Raw genomic sequence first — 27,472 nt, forward strand, 5'->3', positions numbered from 1 at the left:
AGGGCAGTATTCATTCCTAGTTCCTCAGGACAAAATCTCAATGAAGTGATAAATGCTATAAATTGTATCATGATAAATTATTTCCACAGTCTCAAGAACTTTGTAAAAACATATGCGCAATTTAACGTTTGAAGTATTCAGAGTAAACAATGTAGACGCAACAGATGACGGAGATCGTCTGGCGGCTGGGCAACTACAAGTCATTTAAATATTCCACAATAGCCCAAGGAAGAGAACTGGATACTCGTTATAAAGTCATGTTTCCTTAGTACTTTGTCGCTCGTAAACTTCCCTTCATTACTATGGGTCGACGTAGTGGGATGTTTGAACTTCAAGATATAAAACACCACTTACATACATACCTACTATAATTTCCAGGCATATGTATATCACGCAGAAACGTGAAATGAAAATGGCTACAGAAAGTGCGATAAACGTATTACTAAAACTGTCGCATTTTCTTTTCCAATGATTATAATAATTTTTTTCTTGTGCCTTCAATGTTTGTTTTACCTAACCTCAAGGATATAATTTTCTCAGTATTTTTGTCAAAAGATACAGAGTATACGAGTTGGCCTGGTATTTAAGAAAATGAAATTATAAAACTTGTCAAAGCATCTGGTTGTCTCTGGGCTACAACACACGGGCGATAAAACTTAACAACATACTAAGAAATGCAATACAAACACAAGACAGGGTGAAGTGCACAATTGCCGTCCCAACTCTAAATGGATAAGTAACTCGTACAGTCGGAATTAGCGTTCGGCGATTGGTCGAAAGTTTTAATTAGTACAAGATCCAGTTGCAGCACAGTTGGAGCTTTTGATGCTTGCCGAGACCTCGAGAGGGATTTTGTAAGTCCCTCCACATTGAGACTCCTTGGAAATGGGATTAGTTAATTATAATTACTATAATTTCGCTCAATTGATGCCGAAATGGTGTTGGACTTATCGAAAGGTTTAGGCATCGTTCAGACCAAACGTATTGTCGGCCGCTGACTGTGAGCGCGCGTTACGCAGTTTATTGCTTTTCCATAAATATTGAAATTGTCGTTCACACCGAACCGACTATACGCTGTTACGTCGTCTGTTGTAGCTGACTCTCAGTGGCCGATTATTTTACTACGCGACTATGCACGGCGGACGCGGATTGGCTACGCGGACGCAGTTGCCGAATAGCGCCGCTCCGCCGCGTACGCACCGCCGCGCCTCGGTACAGCACGTCGATAATTAGTGTCCCTTTTATATAAACTTAAACGTATTAAAGATAGTAACTCATCGAATGTTTTACTGTCATACGAAAATATTTCTTGAACTTATTTGAATAAAGTCTATATTCGAAATATAAAGTATGAAATTGACCAAGAAAACATCTCTTCAAATTTAAGGGATGTACCCACAATCTCTTCTTATTATTATTTTCGTCTTCCTCTAGAGCTTCGCAAATGGCAACTATCTGAATGCGCATCATTTAATTGAAATATCAGTAAAACGTCTGATTTGAAAAAAATAAATTACGCTAGTTTTATCGTTTATAAAATACTAGCTGTTGCCCGCGACTTCGTCTGCGTGGGCAATATAGAATTGTCAAAATACTATTCATCTCGTAGGTGTATTGTGTGTAGGTATATGTATGTGTGGCCATTTATCATCATCATCATCCCCCTGCCCTTATCCCAATTTTATTTGGGGTCGTTATTATGTTTTCTCCTTCCATACTCTTCTATCTGCCGTCGTCTCTCAGGTGTGACCATTTATATTTAAATGAAAGAAGTAAAGTTTGTGACTTTGTGGAAATCTCTGGACCTAGTCAACCAATTTGGAAAATGATTACGTATGGGGCGTAAGTCATTTTCACAGCATACAAAGGTCTGATAAAGCTGTCATTTGTACATTTTGTGCAGCAACTGCGACTTATCAGAAGCCAGAAAGTCTGTCAAACAGTCTTACGACTTGGATAACGTGGTGTCTAGTTCACTGGGTTGAGGAGATCATATAGTTAGTCACTCCAAGTAAAATATTGGTACTCAAACAGATTCGGTTTGACCGGAAGTCAACAGCCACATAATTGGGAAATAGCTGGGTGGATGTCATTAGGCAGGCACATAGTTTCACTACAGGGGGTAACACTTGAGGATTTTTTGTGCACTCATTCACTATATTAAGTTGGGATTCCACCAAAATGTTTGAATTAGTTTACGAACAGGCCAATATCTGTGAGAGTTCAATTCATGTACTTGAACCCCAGGCCCCAGCAGGGCCAAGGTCTGCCGGGGCTGCGGGATGATTGTTCAAAGAGTTACCGCGGCCCTGGTGCATAAAAAGCCTACGACAGAACACGACGGTTTTTAGTCAGTAAGAGTCTGACACACCCTCACCGCTGCTAACCGACAGCGGTAGGGGTCATTTGATGATTTTTGATTAAAATAAAATGTGTTCGTACTCGAAGCCTGCAGTTCTTTTTTCAAAATGTGCGCTCGCAATTTGTCACTTCTTGGTGGAGCCGGCAGATCAGAAGAAACATAAGGCTGTGTTCATGCTAATAATTACGTGGCTTCTCCAGAATTGATGTAAAAAGATTCGACAGCGAGCTATAGTAGCGTAGTTAATAAAACTAACTAAAACAATCTTGTTGATCCTTCAAATATAATTAGAGAGCGGGAGTGCATGATGACCACTAAGAGTTGGTAAATACGTAATGAAGACGACCAAGTCCCCGCGATCAAAACTAAATCATTGCTATTCTAATTTGTTCATGTACCACAAAACTCAAGTGAAGGTGGAGAAAAGGATTACCAAGCTCCTTAAAGCCTGGGCGTTTGCAACACGTTACATGGCATCCTGGAAAGTTACGTAATTCTCAGCCATCAGTTTGACTTGTTCATTAGAGAATGCAGTCTTCTGTCAGTGACAATGTGATTGCACTGGTCCGGCTATGGGTGCAGCGTGAGGGAGTGTTAGGCTTTGGCCCTGGTGGGCCTCACTGGGCTTTGCTGAATCTCGTAGAGGGGCACGTGAAATAACGCGCATCGCTGACACGGGCCTGTTAGACACGGGTCACCTAAGACCCGGATGGTCGACGACCAACTCAAAACTCATCTCCCACGCCTATGGTGGCCAGGGGTCGTCTCTCAACACCCAGCTCTCGTGGTGTCTTACCGCAGTGGCTGAGATGAGAGGTGGGAACTTTCAGTCATTCCGCCGCCTCATGCTTTGTCACCCCATTTCTTCTCACCCCAGACAGCTTGAATCAGGGCCGGGTACGATAGTTCGTACAGTCCACACAGTGGTGACAGCCGGGCGCCATCTCCATGAGATCAGAGTTGGGAAAAAAATAATAGTACATTTAGCGAAAACACGTTTTATAGCAATTCTGTCTATGTAACTGAATGATATCAATGATGTAAACGTAGATATATAAAAGGTGGTTTTTTAGACTCAGCTCGGGTCTGACAGTGACTGTTCGTATTCGTGAACAGTGTATCAGGATCAGAAGTTGAAAGCAAGTTTGTCTCTGGTATGCGACGCGTAATTGTACGTTTTCAGGCGCGATAAAGGGGTATTTCTATCTGCACTTTGTGCCTAGGCTTGTTTCTAAAGCTACGGAAACTTACCTTAACTCACGCTTAGCAGCGCTTGCAGAGACAGATTTTTCTCCTTTCTTCTAGGATCCATAAGCGTTGCATGTTTTGAAAAAAAAAATTAAGGTTTACTTACTACTACTAATTTAACGTAAGTTGCTTTTAAGCCTCCACATTAATGGAAGATAAGCTAAAATAAAACCCCAGCTCAATTCTGTTTATGAAAAAATGCACAACTCCATCTATGACTTTAAATGATAATTATTGTTCCGCTAATGTCTTTCCACCTCGCTGCTTTGTCAAATTTGTTGTATTTTATATACCACAGATGGAGCCGCTTTGACCGTGGCTGAATAATTTTACCCCTGTTGACCGGGATAAAAAGTAGCCTATACGTTATTCCAGGGTACCACCTATCTAAATAAAAAAAAAAAAAAACAATCAAATCTGTCTAGCCGTTTTTGCGTGATTGAATAACAAACATACATTCTCACAAACTTTGACGTTTATAATATAAGTAAGAAGTAAGATTTTGTCAAGGAGTATGGTAGACTCGATCGAAACCTTATAGGCATGAATAACAAAACATAAAGAAATATTGATTTTGAATCGACAACATATATCCGCAAAATTCGGATTATGGAGAATTTCGTAAAATTACAATGGCACTGACAGACAAAGCGCAGTATGACAGCCATATTTGTCAATAGATATAGATAACAATAGATAGATCGACCATTATGTGATTTCTGGTGAAGCCAAAAACGAAACACACTTTTTTATGTAGAAGTTATAGTATTTAGAATTACGTATTAGTATTTATAGCGTTTCTTAATTTTTGGAATCAATTCATAGAAAATGTTAAACATTTTTCAAAGTATCGCTTGTTTTGTTACAAAAATTTGTCTTTAACACATTCGGGGGCCAGCTACATGCCTCTACAGTGGTCAGTTTTTGGATTCTTATCGCATAAACTTATGTGTCACGTATTGCCTATCTATCAAACGGTAGTGGGTTTCTAAATCTGTGACAGCATCCATGATAAAAGGATAGAAACCTGCGTACAAATCAAAAAAACCGACCCAGTGCGAGTCGGACTCGCGCACGAAGGGTTCCGTACCATTATTTATAAATCGAACAAAAAAATCACGTTTGTTGTATCGGAGCCCCCCAAAATATTTATTACATTTTAGTTTTTAGTATTTGTTGTTATAGCGGCAATAAAAATACAAAATTTTAGCTCTATGTACTATTTATTCTAGTATGTAGTGAAAATTTTAGCTCTCTAACTATCACAGTTCCTTAGATGCAACCTGGTGACAGACGGACGGACAGACAGACGGACGGATGGACGGACAGGCAGAGGAGCGAAAACAATAGAGTCCCGTTTTATCCTTTGGGTACGGAACCCTAAAAACAAAAAAATACAGGATTCAGAAAAAGAAATAGCAAAACTCAAAAGAGGCCGTCTATACTAATTTAACAAAATATTAATAAAATACGGTTTATCCCTGTTGACCGGGATAAAAAGTAGCCTATGTGTTAATCCAGGGTATAACCTATCTACATACCAAATTGCAACCAAATCGGTCCAGCCGTTTTTGCGTTATTTAATAACAAACATACATCCATACATTCTCACAAACATTCACGTTTATAATATATGTAGGATGTAGGATGTAGGATGTAGGATGTAGGATGTAGGATGTAGGATGTAGGATGTAGGACTACGAGCAACTTCAAATACTGAGCCCTGTAGAATAGTCAGCCGCTCAGCGTACGCATCTAGTGTGAACCTACAAGAGCCTATTCTTTTGTTCACACATGTAGCGCATCATACACTATAGCCTATTGTCGGCTTGGTGAGTACGCGTTCTGCAGATTGAGTCGACGTTCACACTGGGGCAGACAGTGAGTATACTCACAGTCAGCGGCGGACAATACGTTTGGTGTGAACAATCCCTTAGACATTGTTGAGTTTGCTATTGTATTGAAATTACAGATTTAAGAACAAATAATTAATTATTGGAAAATATGATTCTTAATGAAAAAAATCCGAGTACAAAAAAAAGTTAATAAACAAAACAAATTCTTGGTAAAGCTAAAACTTTTTAAATGAACACAATACTGCTCAAGATAGAACAATGGAATAAAAAACTCAGCGTGGCTCCAGTGTAAAGCGCTAAAGTCTTTAATAGAAATAAATCACGACAAAGTGGTCCAAATTAGGAGCATTCACCCTTTTTACTGCTTACTATCGACATTAAGTAAAAAAAGAAACTCTATTTGTAAGGTCTGGCGTGATTGTGGAAACCCTTTGTAAGTTCGTCTTTAAACACACAGCTGGGGTTTTTAATAAAACCTTATACTTCGTATTTGATAAAAAAAGACCTGAATATGAAAGAAATAAAAAAATAATTTGAATATTCTTTTTATTACTAAACTAGTCGTTTTCCCACAGTTTCATCTGCGTCCCGAGAGAACAACTTCTCGAATCCGGATAAAATATAGCCAATGATATTCGAGAATAATGTAGCTATTTAAAAGTGAAGGATTTTCCAAATCGGTTCAGTAGTTACGGAGCTTTTAGACTACAAACAAAAACATGTTTCCTTTTTACTATATTGGCATAGATAATTCAAAAAACATGTAAGAACAAGGTTCATTTTATCAAATCTTTCTGTAACTACGGAATTCTAAAATGAGTTCTTTAAGAGCTATCGTTTGAATGTTCAATATCTGGAGTCGGACTGTCAGGGCAATTGTTCTAGGCTATGAACTTCAGAACTTACTAGTTGGCTAACTTTTCAGAAAATGTCACTGAGTACTAAAAGATAGGGAACTGAGGTTCCTTATGATAATTGTAGGGAAATTCAGTTTATCAGCGAGTCTCCTTGTGTTTAATAGGTCGTGGATTATTAACAGATAGGATTAATCTAGGTTGAACCTCGTGCTTGCCGTGGTCACACGTTGGATGGGTCAAATCGTCGATATACCTAATGCAAGTTTATCTGTGATTTAAAAATCATTGGCGGTCATTTGGATGTTATTTGATTCTTAGTGTTATTTACATTCAAATAAAAAATATCGAAAACACAATAACGTAAATTATTTAAAATAAAATTTTAAATTATTTAAAATGAAATTAATCTACTACCGACTTGCATTAATGCAATACGAAACTGCCAAACTTTTTTTCTAAAAATAAACAAACAAATAATAAAATAAATTACGCTTTAAAACACTGAAATACGATATAAACCTTTACATTTTACATTAAGGAACGCAATTTCATGTTATTTTTTCGGTAAAGTGACGCCGAAGCATTCAGAGCGCGTTACTTCAAGAATCGCTCCATAGTTTAAGTCCATGAGATTCTGCTAACGATCGGGGATAAGGTGTAAGCTTGCAGCGGGATTGTAGCTTTGGTTATCAATAATGAGAAGGCTTAGAAAAAGGACGAAGTGATTGTTAAAATAATTTGCATCAAAACGCATTCTTATTTCACTGTTTTTGTTATATTTGGTAAGTAAGTGTTATTTTATTTGCCATTAATTATGTTATGTAATTAGGTAGCTTCTTAGGTAACGTCTTTCAAATTAATGTTTACCCACAGCACCACACCGGACCTTAGATTCAAGTTTTCATTTAAAGTTTTAAGTTTTTAAAATATAATTACAAAGATCACAAGTAGCATTGTTAGTGGAAAATATCAGTTTAATTAAATTCGCCGTCCTAAAATATATATTTTCCAACCCATGCCCGCTATCTCTTACTCTTAGCACCATAGACAGACCGTGCGCACTTTAATGGCGATAGCTCCGGACGCCGATCGTTCGGTCTTTTTTACGATACGGACCCCGACTGCCTTACTCCGCGTTATACTACCATCTCTCACTGCTACCCTGGTACATAACGTTTGATTTCTGTTCAGATCATTGGCTATGATGTCTTGATTTGATTGCCTATGCTTGCTTCTTCACTGTTTTCCTTGAGACGCATTCGGTGGATTGATGAAAGTTATACTTACGAGTCCCTGGTATGTGTAAGAACTTACACAAAACAATAATTTCCATAAAAAATAACGTCATTGTTATAATATAGCGTAAATACTTATTTATTTAAAAAGCTGAAAATGTAATATTCTCCGTGTTTCGTGAAACATTTAAGAGTACAAACCCCTTTGGCTTTTCGTTTTCACAATATTTAAGCTAATCAACAAATTATTATACAGGAACAGTGATAACTTAATTACCGTCAAATTCAACATTAAAGTACTTGTAAAAACTAGTCTACATGCATGCATACCTACATAAAACTCGTTGTTCCAGTTTATATTGATTGCCTCAGGCAATGATTGTAGCAGACATTGATATACTTTATGTCACACGTTGCCTCCTACGAAAAGGCTTTCTAATAAATGAATCATAAGTATCTGTGCAGTCTAGACAATACACCACTATTTCATTGCTTTTGCTACCGGGGATGTAACTCAGTGGTAGAGTGTCTGCTTCGCATGCTGAAAGTCCTGGGTTCAAATCCCAGCATCTCCAAAAGCTTTTTATGCACTTTTTTATATTCCGAGATGTAAGATATCTACCGCAGGTATGTACTAAGAGAAAATCTTGTTTATTTTGTTCAATACAAGTGTGAAAAAGTATTTTTATCTAGCACTTAGCTAAATTCTTGATTGTAATCAAGCATTAAGCAAAGTCTAGACAATAAATAACCTAGACCAACTAGATGTCTATTACAATAGTCAGTGATTAAGTGACGGCTTTAATTGCTGTCCTAATTGGCGTCGGTGCGCCACCGTGTGGGAATTAGGACTAAATACACAGCTTAACTGGTTTACAAGAACCATTCACTAGCAGATGATCAAATAATAGTATGTATGTGTGTTTGTACGTAAACATGCCATCCTACATACTAATTTTATTTGGGAGAAAGTTAGAGTTTGCATGTTTGTGTATTCAGGCCTTAATAGCTGAGGATTCGGATGACTTTTACTACTAGGAGGACATAACAAGATAAGATATAAATAATTTAAAAAAAATCCATTTCAATAGTAGGTATATACCTAATTATGCATTTAAAATTCCTTGAAGAGTATTAGGTATTTTTACGTTAAGGATACAACATAAATAAACAACACAGATTTTTTTTATTAGTACCGACTTGAATAAATCACAAATACATATAGAGTAGAGCATTATACACTCTATTTAAGCGCATGGCCTCTGATGTCATCAAATCAACGATAAAAGAGCTCCTAGATGCACATACTGCCCTGGTTAACATTCTGCTCGTCCCACGTCCACTGTCAGGTGGGTTTCATGACAGCATAAAAATGTCGTCAATAAGTATGAGGGTTTAAATCGACCATGTTATTTCTTTAAGTTAATATGCATTGGAATGTTTATGTTTATGTCCGTTTCATGGATAGATGAGCAAGAATTTTATGTACACCACACGGCGACAATTACAAACACAGAAATCTTAAAGTCTTAAAAGAAATCTTAAACTTCCATGTAATAAATATCACACAAGCAAATATAAAAGTTAAACAATTACACGAAAATACAATGCAATCATAAAACTATTTTCTATTAGACGACACAACAAACTACAACTTTAATCCAACATCTTTAATCCCAACATATTCCCGCACCAATAAACACAATCGCACGAAATCCGATAAGATAAAACTCCGCCGTATCCTGATACCCTGGTACCCTGGTAGCGTGCAGTTTGATCGCGGGTGTTAAATGAAATTGTTGAAACGCGACGAAAGCTCGCACCTGCCCGCCCGGAAACCGATTAAAATGATAAAGCGATGCGCCCAGGATTTTGTGCCAAGACCTAACACTTACTAGAAGAGATATTTCTTTAACTTTGGCTAAATTGTGTGGTTTTTGCATAGTAAAAGGTCCAGCAACGAAGAGAGCACCCGACGCGTTTCGTGTTTTGACGAGCTACTGTTGTTACAGAGATGCCCTGCGGTGCCATTCTCGAACCGAGTTTGAGAAAGTTCATTTCAGCAGCTGTCTTAAAAGTTCATAAGAAAAACTGTGAAGACTCAGTGAAAATATCATTTTGGAAGGGATTTAATCATTAAAAGATTACAAGTTACATTAGCAGTTATTTCTGCTTTTAAGAAAATAAAACTGAAGTCACTAAAATAATTACGATTGCGATTATATCATTGATTTTTTTGTTTCTTACTAAGGAAAAGGTAAAGGAAAAACATCACGAAATTTCGACAAAATCATTTCAATTATGTATTTTCAGATCTCCGTAAAAAGAGTTTGTTTACAAAGAATAAAGAGGAAATGAGATTGCTTTCACTGTTTCCTTGAATATCCTTCTTTGTTTTGTAAATTCTGGGTTTTTTTCTTCATGTCGCAATCACTTGTGTCCAAGTATTTTTTAAGGTAAAAACTTATGAAAATTAGAACTACATAGTCTTTTTTATTCACTCGGTTGGTTTTATGTCATTAATTTGGTTTTGATATCTTAGGCATCCAGGTCAGTGAGTATCATAAGTTTCATAGTTAAAAGTGAAAGTTCAAAATGAACAGTTTTTTTATAGTAACAGTTTCATTATAATTACAAGCACAATCAAAAAATCAAATCTAAACTACTTCCTAAAAATCCTAAGAAAATAATTCAAAGAGCTTCCACTCGATCTAATTCCGTGTCGGCTCCGATTTAATCTTTCATTCGTGCCGTATTGCCAGAGTTGAAATTTTTCAAGCGTCCCGTTTGCTTTGACAAATGTTTTGGGCGCCTGCAAATACCATTTGGTCCACAAAACGGTTTAATTGGCGCTACGCGTGTCCTTAGAATCACAAACCAATGAGTTATTGTGGCAGTTTGTAGCCCGACACATCATTTTTTTTCGATTTTTGTTCTGTTCGTTTTTGTTAGAACGGTTGTTTGATTTTATGTTTGAATGTTGGCGGGATATGTAGTTAGGAATATAGCTACTGCATACATGTTGTGAATGTTAATATTTCAAGAGTGTAAGAGTCTAAGACCAATCAAATTTATTGCAGTCCATAATGTGGCCTAGTGGGTAAAGAACCAAGCTCTCGAGTATGAGGGCGTCGGTTCGATTCCAGGTCAGGCAAGTACCAATGCAACTTTTCTAAGTTTGTATGTACTTTCTAAGTATATCTTGGACACCAATGGCTGATAAAAAGGTGAAGGAAAACATCTTGAGGAAACCTGGACTATATAGTCTGAAATCACCAACCCGCATTGAGCAAGCGTGGTGATTAATGCTTAATCCTTCTCCGTGTGAGAGGAGGCCTGTGCCCAGCAGTGGGACGATAAAAAGGCTGTAATAAGGTAAAATAATCTACTTTTTCAATGTACTTTTCAGAAGAAAATATTTCACAGTACGTAAAAATTGTACCTGATGATCTTTTCTCGAAAAGTAATTATAAATGAATAATGGATGGGCCTCGCTGGGGAAATTGCTGGCGTTACTGCAAACTCCGTTGAAGTCCCCGTTGAAACCCCGTGACCCTCAATGTAGGTGAAAAAGGCAAACTTACCCGGGAAACAGGGAAGTGGACAGGAAGGCGTCTGCCGACGACGGGGCGCTCGAATGCCGGCCGGCCAGCGGGACACTTTCTCTGCACTTGCTTTGTATTGTCCTTTTCACGAGTCCGGGTTGTCGAGGCACTAACGAACAGCACTTCTAGCGAGGCTTTTATGAGTTTTTCTTATTTTTATCGCGCGACGAACCGCGGGCGATACCAATTTTTTGACTTTCCCAAGGAGAAGTGTAAAACAAAAGCGAAACCCGTCATGGCAGGAAGAAAAATAAAAATAGAAAAGAGGATATGACCATGAAGTCTGAACATTTCCCCCCACTTGAAAGCCACATGGGTTTCACGGATAAGTCGAACGCAACGAAAGCTATGCTCGAAAAATATATGTTAAACTAAAACTTAGCTTCTAAGAATGAGCAATACGATATAAAGTACTGAAATCGATATTGCTCAAGTTATATCTAGTAGAATATCTAATTATTTGGCAAAGGGCAGACCTTGACGATAGGTCGTCGAAGCATCTTGCCATTAGCAGTTCGGAGAGTAACAACTCTAACAACATTATCGGCACCTGGGTGCACTTGTTCTATACGGGCCAGTCTCCAGAGCAAAGGTGGAAGATTTGGTTCGTTGACAATGACTAAATCATTAACTTTTAAATTAGGTGCGGTTTGGAACCATTTGTTCTTTTGTTGAAGTGTATGAAGATAATCACGTTGCCAAGCTCGCCAAAAGCATTGTGTCATCTTCTTGACCATTTGCCAACGGCTACGAGGCGAGATGGTGTCATCTATAGGTTCCTCAGGCAAAGAAACCAAAGGACCTCCCGTTAAAAAATGCCCCGGTGTTAAAACATCAGACTCTTGAGGGTCTGAGGATAGATTGCAAAGAGGACGTGAATTCAACACTGCCTCTATCTTAGTTAATACAGTTAAGAATTCCTCGAAAGTGAGGACCTGAGTACCTACCACTCGCTTGAGGTGGTATTTTGTTGATTTGATACCACTCTCAAATATGCCACCGAAATGAGGCGCACCGGGAGGATTAAATTTCCAAACGATTTGGCGACTGGCTAAGCCATCGGACATAGCCGATTTACTTTTATAAAGTTCATCTACGATCTCTTTGAGATATTTATTCGCGCCTACGAAATTCCTGCCACAATCAGTTAGAATAGAATGGCACATACCGCGACGAGAAACGAATCTATCTAACGCCGCGAGGAAAGCGTCTGAACTCAATTCAGTTACAGCTTCTAAATGCACTGCTTTCGTGCTTAAGCAAACAAATAAGCATAAATATGCCTTATAAGTTTTGGCACCACGACGACGACTCTCTTTAATTGTAAAAGGTCCACCGAAGTCAGCCCCAACAGACTGAAAGCATCGAGACGGCTGGAGTCGCGTTGCGGGTAATTTGCCCATGCTGGGCTGATTATACACTGGATTCACTTTGAAACATCGAACGCATTTCGAAATAACAGAACGGATAAGGAGTCTTATGCCGATTATCCAGAATCTACGTTGAATCAACGACTGCAATGTCCTAGGACCGCAGTGAAGATACTTTAAATGGAAATGTTCAACTATCATTCGAGATAGTGGACTTAACTTAGGTAGAAGAAGAGGATGTACCATAGATGTGAGTAAATTAGCCTCATCAATACGTCCCCCCACTCGTAACAAACCTTCCTCGTCTATAAACGGTGAAAGTTTTTGAATAGATTTGGAACATTGTTGCTTAGCACGCACTTGATTGAATTCTGTTGACATATATTGACTTTGAGTATATTTCACCAAAGTTCTCATTGACTTATCGAGTTCAGTGCTAGAAAGAGGAGAAATGTCCCAATTCCGTTTAGGACGTCTGAAATTCGAAATTATGCGAAACCACCAGGCTAAGGTTCTTTGAAGTTTCGTAAGATTGGAATGCCTAGAAATTAAGGTTGAAATTACATCTTGAAGTTGACGAGAATGTAAATTTTCCGTGACAACGGATTTCAGTTCCGGTAACTCGTCTCTTGGAACCAACAGCCGCTTAGATGGCCAAGTTTTGGGAGATTCCTGTAACCAGGAAGGTCCGTGCCACCAGAGTTGATGATCTATTAGCTCTGGACAAGACACACCACGGCTACAACAATCGGCCGGATTATCATTAGTAGAAACATGAAACCAATTTTCAGGGGTAATCAAATCAATAACCTGAATTACACGATTGGCTACATACATTTTTAGTAAATGAGGAGCAGTATTAATCCAAGAGAGCGTAGTACTGCTATCCGAATAAGCACGAATAGAACGAATAGGAATTTTATCCTTTAAGAGATTATACATGTGAGATAGCACACGCGCTAGAAGCACTGCAGCGCTTAGCTCGAGCCTATTCACTGTAGTCGGCTTCAAAGGAGCCACTCTAGACTTCCCGATTAATAGATGCGTTACAGTAGAACTCGTACTTGTAACAGCGCATAAATATACGCAACACCCACATCCTTTTAACGAACCGTCGCAAAATCCTACTAAATGGATATCAGTAAAATCTGGAGGTATCACTAGCCGCGGTAAACTTATATTTTTCAAACTTGATAAATTCGCGGCAGGCAAATGCCAATGCTTGGCTAAATGTTGAGAAATAGCATCATCCCAAGATAAATATAACGCACTGGTTACTCCACAAGTAAGTGTGTTGAGCTCATGTTCTACGAGAGATTCGGTAGGACTGTCTAGCCATAGAATATGCTGACAGCATCTTTCTGCAGGCCTGATCAGAATCTGCCTGTGCATTTTACCAACAGGAGAAACGTCAGCTGTAAGAATTATTTTATAAAGACGAAACTTTGTAACTAAATCGTCTATATCGATTTGAAGTTTAGTTCCTACATTAACAATATTGTTAAACGAGTAATTATTTGTAGTCCGACTACTGACGTCGAAGACTACACGCAGTCGTGTCGTAGTATTTTCTGGACGCACGACGCAGTGATGCGGAATAAGATACTGAGCAGTAGACAAAGAATCAATAGGCTGCATATGTCCCAAGTCTTTGTACTGCTCCATGGAATCCTGATGTTCCGTTTTTAACTCGGGTTGAGTACATAAACGTTTCTCTAGGTTGAGAAATCGATTTAGAGCGTGGCGATAAGAATCACCAAGGGAAGGGGCATCATCCTTTAACATCAAAGGAACTACATACCTATCCTCCGGAGTACGATATGTACCGGATTTTTGTTCACAGACTTCGTGAACTTCGTCTTCAGGGCCGGAAATTTTACGTTTCGACGGCTCCTCAGACTCCCAGAACCGTTGAACGGTCTCGTCGAGCGCACTGGATGACGCGACGAGTGACGTAACGGGAAGATCTGGTGTGCGAGTTGACGTGTCATGAAGAAACTGACCTGTTATCACCCAGCCGAATACACTCGATAACGCGCAGGGTAACCCGGGACCGGGAGTGTAACGAGAGCCGGTATATATCTGGTCAAAACATTCAACTCCTAATAAAAGATCGATCGGACCCGATTTATAGAAATCGCAGTCGGCGAGATCTAAGTGTGCGAAATGATCCTTGACGTACATCGGCAGCGATGACGAAGGCATCATTCCCGCAATCTTTGGTAAAACTACCAAAGAGATGTCAAACTGTGGTGACTCACTCAACCGAGGTATTATCGAACCAACAGTGTGACCCTTGATATTAACGAAATTTTGACCAAGCCCAGACACGGTTAAGTTGCATTTTCTAATCCGCAAACCTAATCTGCGTGCGCACTCATTTGTGATCAACGAATCCATCGACCCGCTGTCGATGAGCGCACGAGCATACTGCATAGAACCATCTGAGTGACGCAAGCGCACTACAGCAGTACCTAAGATCTTTGTACTCTTGAACGGTTCAGCTGTCGTATATGAGCAGGTAAGCGTGGTGCTTGAACCCGCTCTCACAGTCACCTTTGAATCACCCGCCTGCGTTTCTTTACTTTGACGTTCGACATGCAGCAGTGTATTATGTCTCTCGTTACAAATGTAGCAAGACGACTTGGATTTGCAGTTAACATTATCGTGACCAGGACGCAAACAGTTAGTACACAGACGCAAGTCTTTAACTAATGTTCTGCGTTGATCAACCGACATTGAATGCATCTTTCCGCAATGGTACACAGAATGACTTTCATTGCAACAAACGCATCTTATCCGGTCTGACTTGGTATTATTTGAGGTAGGTTGCTTAATATTTAAGGAAATTAATGACGTTCGCGGACGATCATGATTTTCGGCCTTATTAATCCGAACGTTAGATTTGTTAAAATTGGAAGAGCAAGCTAACGCGGGTGGCTGACTTACTTCCAGAACTTTTACATAATTTTGTAAATACACCAGAAAGTTGTTGAACGTGGGAATTTCGTCCTTATTCTCTAACTCAAACCTTCGCCTAGTGTCAAAGTCAAGAGGTCGAGACGCAATGTAGAATAAAATAAATTCACTTAAATCGTTAATATTTAGAGCACGAAGAGCATTGACACTTTCATACAGTGTATTGGTTAATTCGGATAGATTCGATAACGATGGTTTTTGAATTGGTGATAATTTAAATAATTTCTCTAAATAAGTTGTCGCGAGAATGCGCTTGCTGTCGAACCTATCGATGAGCGCGTTATATACGACAGCGTAATTCGCTGATGTAATAGGAACGCCTTTCGTGAGCGACAAAGCACTGCCGGACAAGCATGGAATTAGATAGTGAAATTTTTCTATATCGGATAACGAGGCGTTATTATGCACTAATGGCTCGTAGCTATCTTTAAACGTCTGCCAGTTTTCAATCTGGCCATCGAATTTTGGAATTTGCAACTTAGGTAGCTTTACAGCAGCAATTGATGATTGTGTACCAGATGCTACTGCCAATGGCGCACACGAACTAGAGTCAAGCGAATCGGCAAACTCAACGGCCGCGTAATATAACTCGTCAAACGACAACAAAACGTGATCATCAATTACGAACTGCGGATTAATTTTTAATTGTATTTTATTAATTTGTTTACAGACTTCAGCATAAGTATCTCGGATTTTTTCTATGGACTTATACCGAGCCTTGAAAGTTGATATTTTTGCTTTACTTTCTTGGCAACTTTTAACTAAGTCGTAAATAATTTGCATGTTTTTGAACGCATACTCGCGTTCTTTAATCAACGATTTCAATTCTACTTCCATCTTGCTCAGAGACTACTGAATGAAGGAAGAAAAAGTTAACTGATTGGTTTATAAGTAAAATAAAATCCTTCGAGCACAACTGTCACTACGAACTACTTATAAGAGATCAACGGCGAATGCAGCAACAATACTCTTAGGTATAAGAAGTTTTGCGAGTGGAACAGATCGAAAACTCGATAGGAAATATTATTTTGAGAGAATATTACTAAGAAATATTGGTATTTACGAGGATTTGTGAGGAAATTCGTCCTCACAGGAGGCACCAAAAGAAGAATGGATGGGCCTCGCTGGGGAAATTGCTGGCGTTACTGCAAACTCCGTTGAAGTCCCCGTTGAAACCCCGTGACCCTCAATGTAGGTGAAAAAGGCAAACTTACCCGGGAAACAGGGAAGTGGACAGGAAGGCGTCTGCCGACGACGGGGCGCTCGAATGCCGGCCGGCCAGCGGGACACTTTCTCTGCACTTGCTTTGTATTGTCCTTTTCACGAGTCCGGGTTGTCGAGGCACTAACGAACAGCACTTCTAGCGAGGCTTTTATGAGTTTTTCTTATTTTTATCGCGCGACGAACCGCGGGCGATACCAATTTTTTGACTTTCCCAAGGAGAAGTGTAAAACAAAAGCGAAACCCGTCATGGCAGGAAGAAAAATAAAAATAGAAAAGAGGATATGACCATGAAGTCTGAACAAATAATGATTATATTTTAATTCTGTTTTTATTTTCCTTACAACACTGGAATTGAAATCAACCTCCTGAAGCTACTACATTCCTGGTACATGCCTTATCCGCTTACGCACAGTAATTACGACAATTAATACAAACTTAATTAAAAACCCTCAACAAATATTATAATTATTACAAAATCGTCAATCACGGCAATGTTCGAGACCGACCAATTTGTTTGTATATAATTAAGGAAATATCTGTTTTTTTAATTGACAAGCCTGGGATGCAAACAATCTGCCGAGTTCATTAGTAAGCTGTCTGACTGTAATGCTGGGTAAAGAGATATTTTGTTAATTATATACTGATCAGTATTGATGTTATATTGGGAAATAAGAACGTACCTACCAGCACATATTTTATACACGGATTTTCATAATCTGTCTGGGCTTTGTCCCAACTATGTTAGGATCGGCTAACTAGTCTTAATCTGATGCAGCTGAACCTGTGTTTTAGACGGAGCGATTACCTATCAGATCCTAGAAACCCAGTTACTCGGGCAACATCCCACCTCTTGGTAAGATTTGTTTTCAGACTGTGTGAAGTAATCAAAGACTTAAAGATCGATCTACCCGTGCGGCTGTTAGTTTGCCACGAGCTCTTATTATTTATTTTTCCTCCAAATACTTTTAAAGTAAATATTAGAGAAGTACATACAAAAAATATTACAATATCACTAATCACGTAGATTGTTGCGAATTTATCACAGTACCAACAGCCGAGCGAACTGTATCGTGTGAAAAACTATCGAAATCTGAAGAGGCGAAACAATATTTTGTTTGATTTCGTATCCGACGCGCGACTATCGGGTGCGAGAGGGTTCAAGTGATAACATTACAGCGAGACAAACATTACTCAACATATTTTTTCATCGAGTAGCCTATAGTATCAAAATTATGGTGAAGGACATGAAAAATTATAATAACATTTCAATTTTTAATATAATATGTACATAATCCTTTTATGCGGACCTTTTTTTTTTTTTTTTTAGGGACGTAAAATCATCAAATGACCCCTCCCGCTGTGGGTTAGCAGCGGTGAGGGAGTGTCAGACTCTTACTGACTAAAATCGTCGTGTTCCGTCATAGGCCTTTTATGTACCAGGGCCGCGGTAACTCTTTCCTACAATCCCGGAGAATGTACGATAGTGAAATCATCTTGCATACATCTGTAGTAAAAAATTAGGACACTCTAAAGAGAGTATGTAGTCGAGTCTGTCAGAAACCCATTCTGATAGTATAACATACTTTTGCCAAACCTATAAGTTTGTAAGCATCATCATAGTTTTTCTATAACATGGCAAAGCATAATAAACTAGCAAAAATCTTGTAACTTTAGCCCCAAACAGCATCACGTAAAGAGTCAGGTCACGCCCGCACCCTGTGGAGAGTTAACGTGCGTCGAACTCCCAACCCAATACTGATTTCTGTTACCCTGGTTGTTGAATTATACAATTTATGGCTGGCCTGCAAGCTGGCCGGGTAAGGTTCGATGATTCGCGCATTGTTTTTGACTGTCATCCTATTATGAACTTTAGGCATAAAAACTAATTCTTGAAATGTTCAGAAATGTATTGAAATTGCTGGTAACCATGAACCTTATTGAAAATTGTTTGACAAATGGAAAAATGTGAAGAATTCACAGGCATGAGGGTCAGAAATTTCGCATCAGGCTGTGTCCAAATCAGAAATCTCCTTAACGACTTTTCCAAACATTTAAAAGGCTGTTGTAGACTCGGAAAGAAAATGTTTTAGATCGAATATGTTCTATGAAACTAATGTTCTCCTAGTATATTTTTTCGTCGGGGTGAAGGTTACCAAAAATATTTGCCCATCTGACCGAACTGTTTATTCGGTATCTCACGTATCACGTATCGCCAAAATGCGATAGGGGAGAAAATATATATCGGGGAAAATTATTTTGTGGAGCAGATAAATATGTCCCATCTCCTCGGCTCGGCCGCGAACATCTATCAAAAATCTAACAGTCATTCCTGGAGGAAATCTCAGCTGAATGTACGAAGGAGACGATGTGGTACATTTAAAACTAAAATTTTGGCTGAATGCGTCAGATACCAGCAGTGCCTAATGTTTCAGTGAAAAAGTTTGGTAAAATAACAATTTTTACCTTCTGCTAACATTCAGTCAAGTAAAGTAAAGCTTCAAACATTCTGGTAAGGAGGTATTTATTTTAACAATTAAAATATTTTTACTGTGGAGTGATATTGTAATACCGAATAAAAAAGTCTAAATATCTTCTTCAATATTTTATCTATTACAATTCCCCTTTCCTTAAGTGTGAAAACCTTCTCAAGTCGTTCTTGGAAATATTTCCCCACTTCTACTTTCTGTTGAATATAATGGCAATTTTGTTACATTATAGTACGTAGTATCCTATTAGTGAAAAATATAATTTTTATGATATAGGTAATATAAATAATTCGTTATATATTAACAAGGGACAAAAAAACAGCTAGCCTTTTGTGAATGGTAGATTGGATTTTCACTTGCTTGTTCTCGAATATTAGTATGTACTAGGCGTCGTTTTTTCACGACCATTTGCTATTTGAGCGCGATTAATATTGCCACATCCACTACCAGAATATTCTTGCTCCGTAACAAATAAACCGGCTGAACGGATTATCGCATCGATGCGCCCGCGTCATCGCGGCTAACGACTATATGTCGCCTAGCTGCCTCGTGCCTCATGCGACACCACTTTAGACATATGGGCTCCTGGTACATTATGTTGGTAGTTTTCTAAGAAATAAGATTATTTTTTTAGCTAATTTCTTTTTCTTGAATATTTATTAAGGTAAAAAAATAAGGTTTTTTTTATGGTGAAAACCTTGTCAAGTACCTACAAAGTATTCCCTACTTGTAAAATCATTCACAAATCATACAAAAATGGGTTATACCTCTATATTACGCATTAAATATAATATTGACCAATTACATAAAAATTGGCCTCATTATTGATTACATAGAAGTGGAGAAACGGAGAAGTGGGGAATATTTCCCGATCAAAGGCTCTCCGTGCGGATAATATTGACGCTTCAGCAGTTTTCCATCGGTCTGGTCATTATGCTAATGAATTCCAACCTTCTTATGGCTGAGATTCATTGCAAACGGGTAACATCAAAAATCAAATGTTTACTTTCATATCAATTTTGAAATAGACTCATTTAATAAATTACTTATTGGTTATAATCATAATAAAATTCAGAGTTGAGTGCATTTAATTTATTTAGTAAGGTTTATTGGGGTTAAGGGGTTGGATGCTTTTTCCTGTAACTGGATAAGAAGTAGCCTACGTTATTTTTCATGCCCAAAACTATCTGTGTACAACCTACCAATTTAATTTAAACAGGTTCCGTAGTTTTGCCGATTTAGCGAGACAGGCTGCCAAAGTTACTTTCGCATTTATTATCCTAGTAAGAACAAGTACCTGAATAAGTATAACGAGTTTATGTACTATATTTTATTTTGTAATGTACATAAACAATATGTCACTACACACAACATAACATAGCAATTAGCATAGATAAACTGAGATAACAGCGATTGAATTGCAACTATTTATTATGTCTGTCGAGGTTTCAATTAGCGTTCCGACGGTAATTAACTAATTGTAGTAGTAGAACCGCATTCGCGATCAAAGCGAACGAAATATACTGCTCTAGTAACAAGAGGTACATAGTTTACACAATGTTACATGCATTGTAGAAACTTTGAAACTTACTGTATTACGAAAGTCATAAGAATATGACGGCAATTTAAATAAAACTACTTTTACGGATTTTATCGGTATACGCGTTATACTGGAATCTGACTATCTGACTCTAGTTATTTGGGAAAAGACTGGGCCGATAATGATAAAGAAATTCTGACAAGACCTGTAGATACAAGATACAAGAGTAAAAATGCCTCTTTAACTCAATGAAGAAACAGGGATGGGTTACGTCTGTTAGAATCTATCACTGTAAAATATTAATATCGAAAAGCTGAAGGGTTTGTTAGTTTGTTTGCTTGATCGCGCTAATCTCAAGACCTACTGGTCCGATTTGAGTTTCAGTTTTAGATAGTCTACTTATTGAGGAAGGCTAAGCCTTTTTATTCGGGAATGTGAGTGAAACAACTGGTAGAAGCTAGTATAAAATACACAATGACTTGCTTATTTCCTATCTCAAGGAACACTCATTCTTGTCTTATCATTACGTTCTATGAACCTAAGTGTAAATTAATCGGTACAATTTGTAAGTTTATTTATGTTTTCAAAAGTGACGATGCGAATTTGTTATCTCAAAAACTGTTTACATCGTCTATCATTTATTATTAGCGTTTACGTGGAATCGCCTTTTACTATCAACGTATTGTGTACAAACAATACTTCAGTAAGCCAGCTGGTCAATTTTGAACTGTATCTATTGTACAGTAAGGTTGAAAATTCTTTAGCTGAAGAGGGCAGAATTGGCCCTCTGGGACTATCTACTACGCCTTTATCAATTGAAGTCATTAACATTGTTGGTTCAATTTATGAAAGTCAAGCGGGATTGATGGTGTTAGATAACATCTGCTATCTGTATGGAAATTCATATTATAAACAGTTGCCATTAATAGCTTCAAGTTTTATTGGTGTGATAAGTGATGATAATTTGGGAGTTTATAAGAAATCGTTGTCGAAACTGTAAAAGCATGAATGCACTCATTTGTAATGACGATACATGTTTTGTATTTTTTATCACAATTAAATTTAAATTTAGAAAAAAACCTGTCTTTTTATATTTATATTCTTTGGGTTCAAAGTTTGGTACAAAGTTCTCAAAAAACTTGTATTTATTTATTTGTTAAATAAATAACAGCATAACTTTTTCCGATCAATTGCGCTTGACCTTAGCACCATATACCAACCTATATCTATCAACCAATAGTTATATCCTCTATTTCCTTCGTACTTGCGGCTCACTTGCGCTCACGCAGACACAATCGCAGTCCACTCGTACGCTCGAACAAACATGATATTCGAAATAGTAATATTTCTACTCACCTTCCTCTTAGGGTATTATTTCTATAGTTATAAACAAGTACATAATTATTTCAAACAAAGGGATGTGAAGTTTTTACCCGGAATACCGATTTTTGGCAATATACTCGGAACTACTTTGACTACCAAACATTTTTTGGATGACATGACAGCAGTTTATGATGCGTTTCCTGATGAAAAGTGAGTATTTCTATTTGGATTTTGTTTTAAACATGACAGAAACATTATAAGCATTTATTGTAAGAGATGCTTTAATAATTGTAGCTTTTACTAGAAAACAATTAAAAGAAAGCGATTTGCCTACATTCCAAAGTTATATAGAAAAATAATTTTGTCAGTTAAAATCAATGTTTTATTTATAATTCCTTTTATGCGCTGCAGAAAGTTAAAAGAAAAATTAAGGTTTGTGATTTTAAGATTTTTTTATATGCAGGGGTACCCCGATATGAAATTATGGCGTCTTGTATTATTTCCGACAATATTTCTTTTTTTTGTAATTTTATTTTCTAGGTACGTAGGTTTTGTGGAGCTGACCTTGCGGGTGCTTATAATCCGAGATCCTGAGCTAATCAAGAGCATTACCATCAAGGATTTCGACTACTTCACGGACCACAGAGAATTTTTCACGGCAGAGGCAGATCCGTTGTTCGCTGGCAGTCTGCTCTTGATGAAAGGTATGAATTTTGAAAGAAATAGTAGTAAATGGAAATATGTTTCAAAGACTGTGTGGACTCTGGCTGGTGTTTCTTAGAGTTAGTAGGGCTTTCGAAGCTGCATAACGCTAAACACAGAGCGATGAGAAATCGGTAACAAATTAACAGTAACCATAACTAAGAGGCATTTGAAAAAAGGAAAGGTAGATTTAGAAAGAATATTAGAATGTATGACTTTGCCAATTCATCTGGCATTGACAGAAGCTAGGTATCTATGTACAGTTTTTTTTGTATTGTTTTAGTCGCTTACTGATATTCGTTACCAGCCGTTTTTCGACTTCTGGGTACTTAGTAACTCTATGTAAAACAATAGTTGATAACGTAACATTGACACATTTAAGTTCAGATATACATTGAGTCTAACCGTATTATTTGCGAGCCCCTGCGATTGGTCAATGTACATTTCGTGTACTACGCAAATGTTGAGTTGACGACTCGTAATAGTCGGAGGGGAACCTAGGACTTATTGAATTTATAACCTAGGTGATTTCTTTAACAGGATCTATTAGGCCATAATAAAGTGGGGTTGCCTTGTTATTGGTGTGGGTACAAAAATAGCGACCTCGAAATGTTTTTTCAAACTTTATCGCTTTGAATCCATGTTTCTTAATGGTACCAGGACTTCAGCCACGCTGAAGAGACTAAACTAATAATACCTAACGCATGTGTGGCAAAATTAAAATAAGTAGTGGACTTCTGAGAAAATTATTTACAATTTGTTAAAAATAATGTCGTGCGTAGATAGATTGTAATTTTCCTTTGTGAGTGAAATTGATCAGTTATTTTCATCAACAAAATTGCATTCTGTTGAGCCAATATTGAATGTAGCCGATAGTTTTGTTATCACACGCTTTTATAATTAATGCGAGTTGTTATATTAATTAAATTTTGACTGCACGAGTGTACTTCATATTATGTGCCGAACGAAACATTATGTGGCCCAAATGCAAGTTTATTTAATTTAATTATTGATGTATCTATAAATTAATGTTTCATATTTTAAATGCAAAAGTATTGAACCGATTGAAATGAAAAAGGACGTAGGCTACTTTTTATCCGGGTGCGGAAAGTATGAGTGGTCCCTCGGGACATAGGTCAAACCGCGGCGAACGGTTACCTTGTTAATAAATTCTTTTAAATTAATATTATCAATAAAGTATTGTGGGTATATAGGAAGAGATGTATCTTCCATTCGACATTATACATATATGCCAATGTTGTAGGCATGTGATGTCCTAATAAAATTACGAATCTGAATGTCGCAATGGTCATCCGCGGTTGCTCCTATAAATTAATTGTATGACCGTATCTTATGAGGTCACCACGGGGCGTCATTGAAATTAAAAGTGGAATCAAATTATTTTGTTTAGTTGTTCGCTGTGTGTCACATATTTTTAGAGCATTAAAAAAATATCAAATTAACCCGGGTCCAGACTTTCTGTGCATCAAACATTTAAATCGGTTCATAACTTTGGTGTAAAACAGCTAAAACAGGAACTTTGCATTTGTAATATTTATAAAGATTGTTAAACTAATTCCCATTTGACAGCTCAACATTTTTTGTATCAGGTGACAGATGGCGAGAAATGAGGACTACGTTAAGTCCTGCGTTCACTTCTTCCAAAATGAAGTATATGCTGCCTCTGATTTTGGAAAACTCACAAAATATTATCGAGTACTTGAATGGTAAGTAGACATGTAAACAGGGTAGAAATCACAACATTTAACGTGAGTTTCGATACTTTCACTTACTTTCGACTTTCATGACATAGCAGGTCATCCATCTACCGATCAACCGTGCCTAGCGTTGCTTAACTTAGTTGGTGAGCTATAGTTACTTAGCCATATTAGATAACCATATTATGGTAAATTGATACATAACAATAAAATACTGAAATCCTTCGACAAGACTCAGTAAGTGAACGTAAGATTATTTTATCTTCTTCAAATGTTGTTTTCAGATCACCAATCTCAGAACATAGAAGTAGACGATATAATTCGTCGGTACACGAATGACGTCATCGCGTCCGCTGGTTTCGGCCTGAAGATCAACTCCTTGCAGGATAGAAACAATGAGTTCTATAGAATTGGCACAACTATCTTTGATTTTGGATTGAAACAGAAAATGATAATAATTCTGAACACTTGTTTTCCTAATTTGGCCAGGGTAAGAATGAATTGAATAGCGTTCTCGGCGCCATTTTCACCAGCAAGATAAAAGTCCGATTTTTGAAAAACCACTGCTTATCATGTAAAAAATATTTGAAAAAGTTAAGTTTCACAAAAATATAATGTCGTAGTAAAAGTTGTCGTTTAAGCGGTTTGTAAAGTAAACAGACGTTTTCTCGTACTGTTGGTGAAATGGGCCCTAAAAGTGATATTAATTATGAAGAAAATGTTTGTGTACTTATAATAAATATTTATTTTGCAGAGATTAGGCTTCCATCTTTTCCCCGACAGGACATACAATTTCTTTAGGAATATTGTGTCTTCTACTATTGAATATAGAAAGAGAGAGAAAGTGGAGCGTCCTGACATGATACAATTGCTTATGGAGGCCCCTAGAGGTAAAATATTGAAAATACACAGTTTGATAATACGTCAATGCATGAAGTTTTATTGTAATGATAATGCATTTTAATATATTTTTATATTTTATTCACAGAATGGACTGCCGATGAATTAACTTCTCAAGTTTTTATATTCTTCGCCGCTGGTTTCGATACCTCAGCAACAGCTCTGGTAATGACAATCCACGAAATCGCCTTACACCCTGATGTTCAAGAGAAATTGTACCAGGAGTGCAGACGGCATCAGGAGGAGAAACAGCTAACGTTTGACAGTCTCAGCGAACTCAAATATATGGAATGTGTAATTAACGGTAGGTAACTTTTCGAAACTGTCTTGAAAGATATATGAAATTGAATGTTATTGGCAATTCCAGAAAGTTAAAAGGTGTATGTTTGAAATGAGTTTTGTTTTAGAAACCCTGAGGAAGTGGTCGCCTGCCATTTTTATGGACAGGACCTGTGTGAAGACGTATGAGCTACCCCCGCCGAGGGAAGGAGGACGTCCTTACATAGTGAGTACTTTAACATTTTTGTCTTTAGAGACGATAGTTGGTTTCCTCGTATTTACGATGTGAATTGCACTTTTGAACAACACAGAAATAATGTCATCTATTCAGAGGATTAGCCGAATTGCAACAGCTTATTTTTTCATAATTTCAAAATGTACATATTCTCTTTGATTACAGCTGAAACCTGGTGACATAGTTTACAATATGGTGAACTGTTTGCATATGGATCCTAAATATTTTCCCGAACCAGACAAGTTTATTCCTGAAAGGTTTTCTGAAGAGAACAAGCATAATATCAAACCTTGCACCTACGCGCCTTTCGGAGGTGGCCCTAGGATTTGTATCGGTAAATAAAAAAATGCAGATTTTATACAAATTGAATTTAAGAAGTAATAATTAACTTGTGAATTAAAATTGACTTAAACTAATCCAGTTGTCTTCAAGTAACGCTGCCCTTCTAAAATTGGCATTTTCACAAATCAAGCAATATAATATAATTTTCGCACATTTTGTAAAAGTATAGTGTACCCAAAATTTGACGAACGCAAAGTTATTTGACGAACTCTGCAAAAGAAACGTACAAACTAAAGCGCAAAAAAAAAATATCAGTACTGGGAATGCATATCTAATAGGAGCTTCCATTCACAGGTATGAGGTTTGCTATGATGGAGATCAAAGTGCTATTGTACAACATTATTCTTAACTTCAACATTGTAAAAACTGAGAAGACCATGGATCCAATCAAGTTGAAGCCCCATAACTTTAACATCAAGGCTGCTAATGGTACTTGGGTCAAGTTTCAGAAGAGAGAATAAATGTATGTTAAAGAAGTTATGAAATAACGTGCCATTTAAGAGTAAGAAAAAAAGTCTTGTGGTTTTTCTTGTAAAAGTGAGCGTTTTTTGTTGTAAGTTGTTAAATGTTAGTTTGGTTAACAATTTCTCTTGTTGCTCTCGGTTTTTCTGAACAATAAAAGATATGAGTTTTGAATTGGAATACTCAAATAACTTACTTTCGAAATACACAAGAGAAAGGCGACATTTTTTAATGAAATAACTGCTACTGTTCAACTTGTTTTGAAAAAGGAATATAATAAGCACAAATGTGTATGTTTACTACTATAACTAGAAAATAAGTTACACAATTTTCGTTTTTTTTTTCTAAACTACACAATAAATTGTTTTACTTTTTTTTGTTTTTGTATGTAAAAGTTTAATTTGGTTCCTGACAACTGATTTAACTTGATACCTACATATAAATATAACTTACACGCGCTGGCCGACCTTCCTGGAAGAAAACATAAATTATGTTCGAATGTAATGCGATATTTTGAGGCTAAAGTTGATGAATGTACCAGGGAATTATAATTGTTTGAGGGTTTCTAATTTTATTCTTGTATTTGACGTCATAAGTATGGCTCTGTTTAGTTGGATAGGTAAGTATGTAGGTATATGACGTTGAAATAGTGCATAGAATATAATTGAGCTAGGCTCTAGATTAATGACCTACTAATGGAGGCCTTACAAGCACTTAAAACACACTTACATTTTATATTTGTTTTTCCA

At 37.3% G+C, this 27,472-nt stretch overlaps 1 protein-coding gene and 1 non-coding gene across 2 annotated transcripts; both read left to right on the forward strand.

Annotated features, from left to right (window-relative positions):
* Positions 1-8,061: 8,061 nt before the first annotated feature.
* Positions 8,062-8,133, forward strand: Trnaa-cgc (transfer RNA alanine (anticodon CGC)). Its single transcript has one exon. It is a non-coding gene; the product is annotated as a tRNA-Ala (tRNA).
* A 13,857-nt stretch (positions 8,134-21,990) lies between these two features.
* LOC110376517 (cytochrome P450 9e2) lies at positions 21,991-26,903 on the forward strand. Its single transcript, XM_021335013.3, has 9 exons — positions 21,991-22,295; positions 22,626-22,789; positions 24,398-24,514; positions 24,790-24,995; positions 25,260-25,395; positions 25,494-25,709; positions 25,813-25,910; positions 26,085-26,253; positions 26,556-26,903. Exons 1-9 carry the CDS (start codon positions 22,087-22,089, stop codon positions 26,720-26,722), a joined length of 1,482 nt encoding a protein of 493 aa, XP_021190688.3. The 5' UTR covers positions 21,991-22,086; the 3' UTR covers positions 26,723-26,903.
* Positions 26,904-27,472: the final 569 nt, after the last annotated feature.

Source organism: Helicoverpa armigera, chromosome 2 (assembly GCF_030705265.1).
Source record: "Helicoverpa armigera isolate CAAS_96S chromosome 2, ASM3070526v1, whole genome shotgun sequence".
In the NCBI taxonomy this organism is placed as follows: domain Eukaryota; kingdom Metazoa; phylum Arthropoda; class Insecta; order Lepidoptera; family Noctuidae; genus Helicoverpa; species Helicoverpa armigera.

Coding starts and splice junctions, on each gene's coding strand:
- LOC110376517 (XM_021335013.3), top strand. CDS start 22,087: ATGATATTCGAAATAGTAATATTTCTACTCACCTTCCTCTTAGGGTAT. Junction 25,911..26,084: donor AAGGAGGACGTCCTTACATA/GTGAGTACTTTA, acceptor CTTTGATTACAG/CTGAAACCTGGTGACATAGT. Junction 26,254..26,555: donor TGGCCCTAGGATTTGTATCG/GTAAATAAAAAA, acceptor TTCCATTCACAG/GTATGAGGTTTGCTATGATG.